Raw genomic sequence first — 12,470 nt, 5'->3', positions numbered from 1 at the left:
ACATTATATATATAGTAACATAGTATAAACTAAGCGTGAGTGCAGAATAATTTATTCTACACCCCAGTAACGGTACGTACAAAATATAGTAACATAATATAAAAAATTAGTAATTTTTGTAAAATTGTAGTAAATTACGAACTTGGATAGTAAAAAAATAATTCTGAATCACTGTATTTTATACAATGTTTTACTAGATTTAATTAGTACCAAATTTACATCAGAAGCATGGATTTATGTCAATGCTAATACACTACAAACATCACAAGCCTACCTCTACCAACAAACATCACCTAAGCCTACCTGTACAATGTCAATCCTAATATACACTACAAACACAGAGTGGCATGCGGTGGCAGAGTGGGGCGGCAACCAGATCAGAGTTGGGGCGGCGACGGAGTAGGGTAGCCACCGGAGTGGGGCTGGTGGCGGAGTGGGGCAGCTGTAGAGTGGGGGCAGAGCAGCGACCGGAGTGGGGCGGCGACCGGATCGGAGTGGGGGCGGTAGCGGAGTAGGTCGGCCACCGGAGTGGGCGGTGGCAGCGGCGGGGGCGAGAGGGGAGGGACGACAGGGAGGGGCGGCGACAACGACGGAGTGGGGTGATACGTCTCCAATGTATCTATAATTTATGAAGTATTCATGCTGTTATTTTATCATCTTTGGGTGTTTTACAATCATTTTATAACAACTTTATAACATTTTTGGGACTAACCTATTGATGCAGCGCCCAGTGCCAGTTGCTCTTTTTTGCTTGTTTTTTACATCGCAGGAAATCAATATCAAACGGAGTCCAAACACCGCGAAACTTTACGTAGATTTTTTTTGGATCAGAAGGAACCCAAAGGCCCAGAGTTGCACCTGGGGGGGGGGGGTGCCTCGATGGGGGCACAACCCACCAGGGCGCGCCAGGGCCCCCTGGCGCGCCCAGGTGATTTGTGCCCACCTCGGTGGCCTCCCGCACCCCTTCTTTGCACTATAAATTCCCAAATATTCCGAAACCCCTCGGGGTTAACCTAGATCAGAAGTTCTGCCGCCACAGGGCTCCGTAGCCACCGAAAACCAATCCAAACCTGTTTCAGCGCCCTGCCGAAGGGGGGAATGATCTCCAGTGGCCATCTTCATCATCCCGGCGGCCACCACGATGAGGAGGGAGTAGACCACCCTCGGGGCTGAGGGTTTGTACCAGTATCTATGTGTTTAATCTCTCTCTCTCTCGTGATCTATATCATGAGATTTGTTAATATAGTCGGATCATATGATGTTTCTCCCCTCTATACTCTTGTTGTGATGAATTAAATCTTTACCCTTTGAAGTTTTGTCTTGTCGGATTGAATATTCAGAGATGAGAACACATGATATATGTCTTGCGGTATGAATACTTGAGGTGATAATTGGGGTATCTTATTGATTCACTTGATATATGTTATGGCATTCAACTCGCGGATTCCCGCGGTGATATTGGGGTAATCTATGCATAGGGGTTGATGTACATTTTTATTATCTTTTCTCCGACGGAAACATTGGGGTCTCTTTATAGTTCTTTGTGTGGATTGAGTATTATGAATATGAATTTGCTTGGGTGTTATTCTAGTATGAACTCTAGGATAGATCGAACGGAAACAATAGCTTTGTGTTATTTTAGTACGAACTCTTGAATAGATCGAATGGAAAGAATAGCTTTGAGGTAGTCTCGTACCCTACAAACAATTTCTATCTTTTGTTCTCCACTAATAGAAACTCGGGAGTGATTCTTTGTTGCACTTTGAGGGATAATCATATGATCTAACTATGTTAGCATTATTGAGAAATTGCACTAGTGAAAGTACGGACCCTAGGCCTTATTTTTAAGCATCGAAATACCTTTTTGTGCCCATTTACTATTTGCTACCTGCCGTTTTTATTTATTCAGATTATAAAAATATATTTCTATCATCCGTATTACACTTTTATCACCATCTCTTCGCTGAACTAGTGCACCTATACAATTTGCCATTGTATTGGGTGTGTTGGGGACACAAGAGATTCCTTGTATTTGATTGCAGGATCATTTGAGAGAGACCATCTTCATCCTACACCTATCATGGATTGGTAAATCTTAGGTCATCCACTTGAGGGAAAATTCTACTGTCCTACAAAACTCTGCGCTTGGAGGCCCAACACGTGTCTACAAGAATAAAGTTGCGTAGTAGGCATCATGAGGAGGCGACCAGATCGAGTGGGGGCAGCGACGAAGTGGGGCTGCGAGAGGGGGAGGAGCAGCGGATGGCGATGAGCACTTACCCGCCGGTGACGAGTGGACCTGCGACGGCGGTGGCGGCTGGGAGCAACCCTAGAATATTAGCCAGATCGAGGGAAGAGAGAGTGGTTGTCGCGATCTTGCCAGACGGTTTTTTGTGTGCGGTTGACTAGTAGCGCTAGGTATGGGCTAGCGCTACTGCTAAGCCCATTAGCTGTAGCGCCTGTGCGGTGCCCACACTACTCCTAAGTGGGCTAATATCTTCCTACCCTGGTGTGCGGTGTGGCCCACTTAACAGTAGCGCCCTATAGCAACACCGCACCGTTGCTAAGTTATACCAGTAGCGCATGTTAATCCTAGCGCTACTGGTACTTAACAGTAGCGCCGTGGACTTAACCACCACTATTACTAATATTCTACCTATAAGATATTTCCTAGTAGTGGTTGTGGTTATCGTGAGCCTCGCCCAGCGCCTGAGCGCTTATCGCCTTTCAGTCCTCGTCCTAGGAAGACCTAGATTCATCGTCGTCCCCAACAGTGATATGGTTATCTATGTATGAGTCATTATCTGTGTTAGTTTCAGGCTTTTCTCATGTGTGAGTCATTATCTATGTATGAGACGTGCTTCATGTATGTGTTACTATGGCACTTGCTTCTATCTGATCAGGAGACATATATCTACCTATGTACGCGAGACATATTACTATTAATTTGCATTATTATTCCATTTACATTTCCAAAGAGACTGTAACAGATAATTAAGATACAAGTACATCTGAATGAAAGGGTAGGGCTGAACTTAAATAATACAGCTTACAAACTACATGAAGGCATCATCTTCATCCTTCGTCGATGCAGCACTCTTCCCCTTCGACGATGCGGTACTCTTGGCCTTGGTGCTCGGTATGAAGATGATATCGTTTTCTCTTCGTTGTCGGAAGTCCATATATAAGTATGCTCTGATACAACCTTTAGGAAAGTTGCACTGTTATGCTGTTGCTTCTTTCATCTTCCATGCAACCCGAGAAGTTCTTTCCGTATCTCCTCATAGGTCGTTGCAGGCCACCCACACCCACCTAATGTGTGACCTAACTCATTCAATAGGGTGTCACTACTGAGGAGTTCGTCTCATGAAACTATCCTATTGTCTATCTTGAAATTGCTGGCTAATCTCAGAAGGCATTGGCTCATCCTAGGGTGAAAACTACGATCAAAAGGATAATTGGACATCTTGACGAGACTACACTTGACTGCTTACCCACCTTAGTGTGGAGGGGTTTTTATAGGTTGAGAAGAAAAGATGTCGGGAAAGAATGGCGGGAAAGAGTTGGCAGGAAAAGGTTGGCGGGAACATATGAAGAGAAAGGGTTGGCGGGAAAGTATATTTTTTCAATGTCTAAGACGAAGAATGGTTGTACATGATTCATAAGTCAAATTGCAAAAAAAAACACTCCAGCCTAACAAAAGCCGAAGAGAGCTACCATGCAACTTCGGCCTACCGTTTACGCAAAGAGCTAGGGCGAGAGCACTCTTCGGTCTAGGGATGACTGAAGTTCACTCTTCGGCCAAAAGAAGGCCGAAAACAGCTTTTCAGCCCTGTCCCGGCTATCTTCGGCCAACAAGGGAGCCAAGACCATTCTTCGGCCTACAATTCATCAAAAAGGTCCTCTTCGGCCAGTAGGTGGCCGACAGGGTCATACTTTCGATTTTTATGCATTAGGTCATATAGTTTTCGAATTTGTTATGAAAACAGTCATAGTTAAAAAAATCATAATATAAGAATGTTTTGCAAGCTGTTTTAGCTTGCAAAGGCATTTTATATAGTGAGAAGGAGGGAGTACTTCGGGACTTGTATATGTTCCACGCTATGGCACTTTCGTAGAATCCTAGGCGTACCTCTCATGTATGACACGAGACAGCTCCACAATAAGACGCGATGCCCCACACGTAACGCTACATATTCACCATCAGCACAGTAAAGAATGCCGTGTAGGGCAGGGCTCTCATCGCGTCCATATATGTACGCGAAAATTCAATTCAATTATTTTGAACCACTAATGTGCTCCCTTCAATCCATATTAATTGTCGCTGATTTAGTAGTATGAAAAAAAATACCAACCTCTGTGACATAGACCGTCATTCTAAAAAAAGGTGTCATTCCTCCGCCGAGCCATTTCCAGGAACAGATGGATTTCCCCCGCAAAAAAAAGGAACGGATGGATTTGCCTGTCTTCATGCGAGACCAAAGATGATGTTGTGCATAGTGATCTTGGGGACTTCCTTAGTGGAATCTTAAAAAAAAGGAGGATGTACCCCGGCCTGTGTATCTGGATGATGCATGCAGCCATTTTATTAATTATTCTCAAAGATCTTATAAAGTAATACATCAGTACGCCTGAAGCCACCATTCAGGCAACACATGTTGCTACTCCTATCCCTTTGATGAAGGGGCGTCGAATGTCTGAGCCTAATACCAAACAGACATTGCACCAAAGCCTAACATCTAACGCCGGATGCCCTAGCCTAGCCACATACCTGGACTAGATCACACACCGGTCCGACACACACACAGCAGGCACCACATGCGCACCCTACAAGGCCCGGCACCACCGTCTTCCATCGATCCATCTTTAGAGCAGAAACTGATGCATCGACCGTGTCAGGCCTCTCTACTATCGACGCCACCACGACGTCAGACAGCGTCGTCCTCCTGCACGAGTCCATCCCCGCATATCGGACGCCGAATCTATACCGCGCCACACTGTCGAGATCCGTCACCATCAATGTGTAGGATGAAGCACCGCTCCACCAAAGTTGCGGACCACTGGTCCCTTGAGTCCATGCACACCTTCAAGAACGACGCCCCCAGGGAGGAAACAACACAAGAGCACCGCCGTCTTCCGATCTGCTGATCTAGGGTTTTCCCTGGAGGTAGCAGATGTTGGCCTAGAACTTCTCCACGGCGATGCCTCCAAGAAGGGAACGACACCGAAGAGCACCGCCATCGACAGCCTTGGCATCTAGCCGAGAGCAGGTTTTCACCCAGATCTGTTTGAAGAACTCCATCCAACTTTTTGTGCACGCATCGCCACCTTCTATGTCAGGGACCATACCAAAAGGAACCAGCCGCCGCCGCCTGACCGGCCACGGCACCACCACGGTGCCAGAGCAGCCGGTTACGTCAGGCCCACCGCGCCAGCCTGCCGCCGCGCACTAGATCCGCCAGCCCACCTAAGCCTAGTTGGGCCCAATGCTGATCCATGATGCTTTTGATAATTGACAGCTATATTTTCTTAGGATTTTTGTAAACCACAGTTTTAAAATTCAGTTGTCTGAAGTCACGCAAATACCGTGTTTTCCCATTGTGAAGTAGCATATGGAGTGACTTAAGAGTTACTTTATATGTTCCACATATTTACAAATGTGTCTTCTATTTAAGGTATAGTTTTTATCAATCAACTCTTAGTGTCAAGATGGATTGTCAGCTGCACCACAGAATAGTTGGAGCAATTAAGGATAGACCACATATATACCCCACTGTAATAGTGTCAACAATTTTGTGTAACATAACCATACTATTGAACCCTAATATTGTTGGTCAAAGAATAAGGCTGAACCATAAAATACATCATCTCAGAATAGTCTACTCATACCCTTTTCCCAATCTAATTTCTCCTTGGAGTGTTGTTGAGATTTTCGGTACCGCATGCTTGCTACGCTTGGCACGTGGTTCTCCTTGATGTTTTATACTCGAAGTTTGCATAGCTTTTTTTTTTGGAATGTTGTCGATGAGACGCAATGTAGAAAAATCGAGCAGTTTTTTCACTGGATGGTTCGATTTTGACAAAGGATGTCGAGAAGACTCTTTTGGGTAGTATTTGGCAGCCGGGAATTGAATAGCCATCGTTATAGTGATTTTATTTTTGAACATTCTCATGTTTGTTTGAACTTGTCAGTGCTTGTTAATTAGCAGAATTCATTGTTCAAAGATTGGCAAACCCCTACTTCTCCATATATCTGAACTACAAGTCGAGATATCATTTGCAAAATTCAGGCTACATATTCCATGAAAATTTGGCACATGATAAGAACTTAACTGAAATGTACTCGAGTTTGCACCACCAGAAATTTTGGACCACTGCACACTTGGATCAGTGTTTTTTCCTAGACAAAGGAAGATCTATTCTTTGACCGCATCATTATATCGTGACAGATTTCTAGAGTATAAACTATATGGAGTCCTATTTTTTGTTTCTAAATCAAGCCCATTTGCGCACCATCCTTTTTCGCGGCATGGTTCATGACCTTCTCAAGTATATGGACAACACTTCAAAAAATAGCGCATAAACATACTTCAAAAACTTAGCAATCGCAACTAATAAATAACAAATTCCCTCACAAAAATAGATAAATAAGTAACATATTTATAGGACAGGAGATTGTACAAACACAATATAATATCCCATGTTTCAAATGTATAAGGTAGAGATGAGAAGGCATACAACCTTCTCAAGTACCAGTAACACATAAAAAGGTTTTGGTGCTTAACTACAAGACACAATGGACTTGTAATGTCACTTATTGTAATTGAAATGACTAACACACCAAGTCTTTGGAACTTTTATTCTGTATGTATATAGGTATTTGTAACTATAGCTAATAAATTGCTGCTAGTTGATTACTCGCATGGTTCATCTTGACTCCCTGCTGCACTCGGCTGGAGTGGTCCAGTTGCGCTAGTATCCGCTGGAATCTGGGGTGCTGTAGAGGAAAACCCAACCTCCAGTTCAGATTGTGCTTCAGCTTCTAGAATTGTAGCAGCATTACGAAACGAGCGTGCAAGCTGCAAAAAACAATACATGTAAGTCTGATAGCTTGACCAGACATCTAGCAAGAATGATCAATACGCCATGAAGTAAAGCCTTGATGTTTGCAAAATTGTGGTGTGCAATGTGAAGAAATCGAGGCAAAAATAATTAACAAAGCAGACCACATACAACTATATATTGATTCTTGAAACACGAATCAGCTTTGGTGCACAGACCCCAATGAATTCTTTATAGTCGTTTTTTCTATCTCAAATATTTTGGATTGTAAGAAATACGTATTTGCTATTTATGCTATGCACTTTATTAGGACGTGAAAGTTTGAAGATGCGGCCAAGTTTTGTAGCCAATAGAACAAGCCATTAGATAGAGTGCATCTTAGCAGGAAATAAATAATTGAATGTAGCTTGGACTGATCATGTTAATTAATTCGAAGAAAACCATGTTTAGCAGCATGTTGGCAAATGGAGATGTGTCTCACGCTAGATACAAAAGGACTAGTTTGGGTAAAATTATCAAAACAAGCCAACATTGTAGTTCGGGGCACACACTAGTGGTCTTACAAAGCCCACTTGGATACATAAGACGTTATCTCCAAATCTTTTTCGTTGATATCAAAATGTGACAGCCAATCCAATATGTTTCGGTAGCTAGAGAAGCCAAACCAACACGTGCTACCAATGTGAGTGACTGAGTGTACAGCTATGGCCATCCTAGCATGTGTCCATGCACACCTACAACTGTTGAGTAGGCAATAGTCTAGTTTCTGAAAACACACAAATACAACATGCACAGACATACACATGCACACCATCACCCACATCGTCACCACAAAGGGCCTACTAAATACCATAGTGCAAAATTTTAAGATTGACGAAATTTTATGATTCACTATCTATGAGAATGTCGTCTCCCACCAAAAGAATATTCCCTCTTTAACGATACACTTGACGTTAAACCTAGGGTTTAGTCTCTGGTGAACCAGGGGTAGGACCACCCGCATAATCATTCAACCACATATTGATTCTCTAGTCTAGTGTTTTATGGTAAACCTACACCATTAGGTAGTTTCATCTTTGATTTGACTTCCCCGAAAAACTCCACGGGGTAGGATAGTAAGAAGCTGGTTCTAGGGAAAGCTAGGATTTCACTTTTCCTATTGACACAATACCTATGACAATGACTGAATGACATTAATAGACGATGAGAATTGATGGATGCATATCTAGTGTGTCAAATTTATCCTGTTTGCATTGTCATCTTTATAAATGATGGTGATGCTAGCTTGTCGATGACTCAACATGTTCTATCTTTAGTTTCCTCTCATTAAAAAAATAGAATATGTTGTTCTCGTTTGGTGAACCAAGACCAAGATTTTGCCTCTGGTTTCAATAATAAATATTTACCAAGGAAGGTACTTATTATATTTTCTTTGTGTGCTCAGTTTATTGCCGACAACTATTTCAAAAACAATAAAGTTATGGCTTTCAATCGTAAGTAGTATGCTAGAAACAAGAACACAACACTAACATACTAGAGGAACTATAAAGTGATGTATCTTTGTTTTGGACAATTTGGTAATTAATACATAACTTCATTACTTCAAGGGAATAAAAGAGCATTTTACATGTTGTGCTCTTCATTTATTGGTATGTATGTTTCTCAATATGTTTTCGTCATGTTTGAAATATAATAAGTTAATTTATACCTATCTAATTGAAAACTTACTTTCATAATCTATATAAAGCATCTTCACTCTTCATTGTTTGATTGGACTACATGTTTTCATATATCTCCTCTAAAAACATTTTACATTGAATTATATGTTTGTTGAGTTTTGAAGTAGAAAGTATATAATAATAAAATTCTAAACTGGTATGATGGTTTTGTGCTAAAAACATTGTGTTCTCAAGCTTCAGTTTCTCATTTTTTCTTCATTTATGGATTTCTTATGTGCTGAATTCTAAGTTAAACATGTAAGTATGTAAATCTTATGTCAATAATAATGAATATTCAAATATTTTATGTTTATTGATTGGGAAAGTATTCAATCAGAGGCAACATCTAAGTATATCAAACTGCAACAATCAACCAAAATGAACTTCTCACAAAGTAAATGTGTTAACTTTTGTATAAACACTTGAACAGTAGTCTCCACACACATACGTAATAATTTATATCTCTGGAATCATACTTCCCATCTATGTTGGTGTAGTTTTTAGATCCTATATTATCAAGATTCTGGTTATATTGTTTGCACTTAGGCATATCTGGTGCAACTAAATATAAACTTATTATTTATCTTGTGATGAGTAGTGAGAAGTGGCATAGTCGCAAACTTGATTCATTCTAAAAAACAATTTCGAACATACTCCCCGCCCCCTCACGGTACGCGCGGGAAAGCATTTTGGATGATATATCTCAATATCTCATTGGGTGTTGAAAGTTGCTTTCCAGTTATATAGGGTGCTACTTTTAGTAAGTGTTGACTATTTTTAGGTATTTTCGGAAATACTACTGATCCACGTGATGGTAGGAGGATAATGATTAATCTAGACCTTAAATTTTACTCCTAGCCAAGAGATGTCGAATGTGCTACATGGTCACATTATTGGGTCAACTAGGAAGCTAAATAAATTTCCTAATTTAACCGTTCCGTGGAATATAAACATTCCTTTAGGTACACATTAAAATGAGTGAGACTACTTCATAAACCGTCTATATGCTGACATGGGTGCAATTAGTTTGTCTTGAACATGTAAATAACACTCACTTCTGCATTATATTTCAAATTCCATATATCTATCATCATCATATTTAACAATAAGAAATATATTCTCATGTCCCATGTGTCATGTTGGCAGATTTTCTTTCACACATTTTTGTAATGTTTTTGTGTTATTATAATGCAAGAATTTTATCCATTGGGCGTTTGTCTATCCAATATAGTAGAAATATATTATTCAGTTTTATATTTTCTAGTCATGATTTAGAAATAATGCACGATGGAAGTGTTATAGTATATCGTTATATGTCTTGGATCTACTTTGGCAAACCTCAACTTTCAGGCAGGCATTTTCAATCTTCAAGCAAGCAGCACATCGATATGTCCTCAACTCCTCGCGCATTTTTTGGTTCTCAATCGCCATTATTTTGTTCTCAATCTCCAAACGCTCATTCTGTTGCTTGATGGAGAGCTTCTGTGATGAATATCATTAACTAGTTTAGTATATTGGTAGTATTATATTTAACTATGATAACGTGCTAAATATCAATATTTATTATTGCAATCAAGACAACATAACAACAATAACATTGTGGCATGTCAAAAAATATTATACACTTGATAAGATTAAAGAATTTTGCATGATAAAAAAGCACATAAATGTTTGTTGGTGCCTAAAAGATTAAGACGCACAAAAATAAATTTATATGGTTTTGTGTTGTCACTTTGCGACCTTAATCTGAGGACTCATCTTCATGACCAACAACTTGGCTCGTTTTGATGAAGATCTTGAGTTTCCATCCATTTAGTTGACACCGATGAAATGCTCTCCAATATGACTGTAGAACCAATAAAGTGTATGTATCAAAACAATTAACACCTCTGGAATAATATGATGTTTTATTATGTGAAAAGAAACAAATTGCCTCCTATATAAATATATACATGAATAACTATCAATGTATACACGGATATTTTAAGCCTCAGATGACTATACATATATGCATATTCATAAGTCTATATGTGAACTTCAGACTTCCAACTACTACAACAAATTTATAGCATCTAAATAGAAGTTTCTTTTGTTTTCAGAGTGGTGTGATTATTGTAAAAAAATTAAATATTTATTTTTAACAACAATAATAATCTATTATCAACCATGACACAAATCTGGGAACAAACATGTTATATATTCCAAAGTATTCCTAGTTTTCCAAAAGTGAAAACTAAACTAACTAGGAAAAAGCAATGACAAGAAAGAGAGTATGTTTCACAGAAATAACATGGATGGATTAGTTTATATGTTTCACATAGATAAATGACGACTTTAGTGTTTTGTTGTTCTGATCCTTTAGTGAACATGCGAGCATTTTATCTATTGAACAAGAAAAGATCTTCTACTTTTAGTCAATCAAGTTAAAAAGATCTTCCACTTTAAAAGAGGGAAATTTTTGATTAACTGAGCCATTTTAGGATAATTTTTCTATAATCTAATAGAAAATTCTAAAACTTGTTCAAGTTCTTGTTTCGAACTTTCATGTGAAAAAAACTCTGACGACAAAGAAAGTGACACATGTCTGATATAAAAGATGAAATTTTAGTCATCCTTTTTCTTCAAATCGACTATTTTTCATTCAATATTTGAACATAATAAAACTGAACAAATAGAACACAATTATCCACTAATGTATACTTGAAAACATAAAGGAAATAACCTAGTTTGAGTACTTCTCAAACATAATTGCTAATCTACCATAAAGGACACTATGATGTGCAAAACCAAGAAAAAATGGTCAAACATATATAGTATGTAGGGAAAGAAAATAAGTCCAGGAACCGTGCGAACAAACACAAACGACAATCCTTTCTTTGGTGCGAGCATGTACCAAAAAACAAGCTATGATTTTTGATAATACAAAATATAAGAACTCGTAATTTCAAGTTATGCATAGTATGCCTACAAAATTTCAATGAAAGAATGCCCTTTATAACTTTGAAAAGCATACTAGATAGCCTTGTTGCTCTGTGAGTCCTCCTAGATCATAGGGGTCAATGCTTCTTTCTTTGTGCTGGCAACAAAGGGGTGCTTTATAGGATGATCACACAAAGCAATATCAATTTCTGGCCAGTACAACTTCCATGCCCAATATTTAAGTAGGATTGGTGCCTAAAGATGCATGTCGCACTACAGATAGATATTTAGATAGATAGGGACTGCGTTATTTGGAATAATAGGAAACTGTGGGTCAAATCCTGTCGACCGCCTTTTCTGAATGATAGGGCATGACCTCACGAGTTGTAGGATGCATAAGATCATAAGAAAGATAAAGTTGAACATATGCATATCCTTTTCCCGACACACTTTCGGTGCATGGGAGACGTAAGAGCCTAAGAAAGATAGAGTTGAAGATATACATATCCATTTTCTGACACACTTTCGGCGCATAGATAGATGGAGCACTACTTTAATAAGTAATATAGAAAAATGTTGGTCTAACTTCCTCTCTTGTCCTAGTACCACCCACAGTACTCATCTATTGATATGTGGCGTCGATGTTAGGGTGTGGGCTGCCAGTTTGTGCAAGTCTAGTACACGTAGTGTCGCGTCTAGGTTGCCATGGGTGGGCTCCTAGGAGGTCCCACCACTTGAAAGAATGATGTGCGAGGCTTCAATGTGTTGGCG

The 12,470-nt window shown here is 39.7% G+C and overlaps 1 protein-coding gene across 1 annotated transcript; it reads right to left on the bottom strand.

The window, feature by feature from the left end:
- Positions 1 to 6,676: 6,676 nt before the first annotated feature.
- LOC125516078 lies at positions 6,677 to 11,881 on the bottom strand. Its single transcript, XM_048681565.1, has 4 exons — positions 11,794 to 11,881; positions 10,521 to 10,626; positions 10,119 to 10,262; positions 6,677 to 7,079 (listed from the first exon to the last, which is right to left on the bottom strand). The coding sequence occupies exons 2-4, from the start codon at positions 10,590 to 10,592 to the stop codon at positions 6,915 to 6,917; spliced, it is 381 nt and encodes a 126-aa protein (XP_048537522.1). The 5' UTR covers positions 10,593 to 10,626; positions 11,794 to 11,881; the 3' UTR covers positions 6,677 to 6,914.
- Positions 11,882 to 12,470: the final 589 nt, after the last annotated feature.

This window comes from Triticum urartu, chromosome 6 (assembly GCF_003073215.2).
Source record: "Triticum urartu cultivar G1812 chromosome 6, Tu2.1, whole genome shotgun sequence".
Taxonomy (NCBI): Eukaryota; Viridiplantae; Streptophyta; class Magnoliopsida; order Poales; family Poaceae; genus Triticum; species Triticum urartu.
Note: the sequence above shows the minus strand (reverse complement) of the source record. Positions and strands in the feature narration are given on the sequence as shown.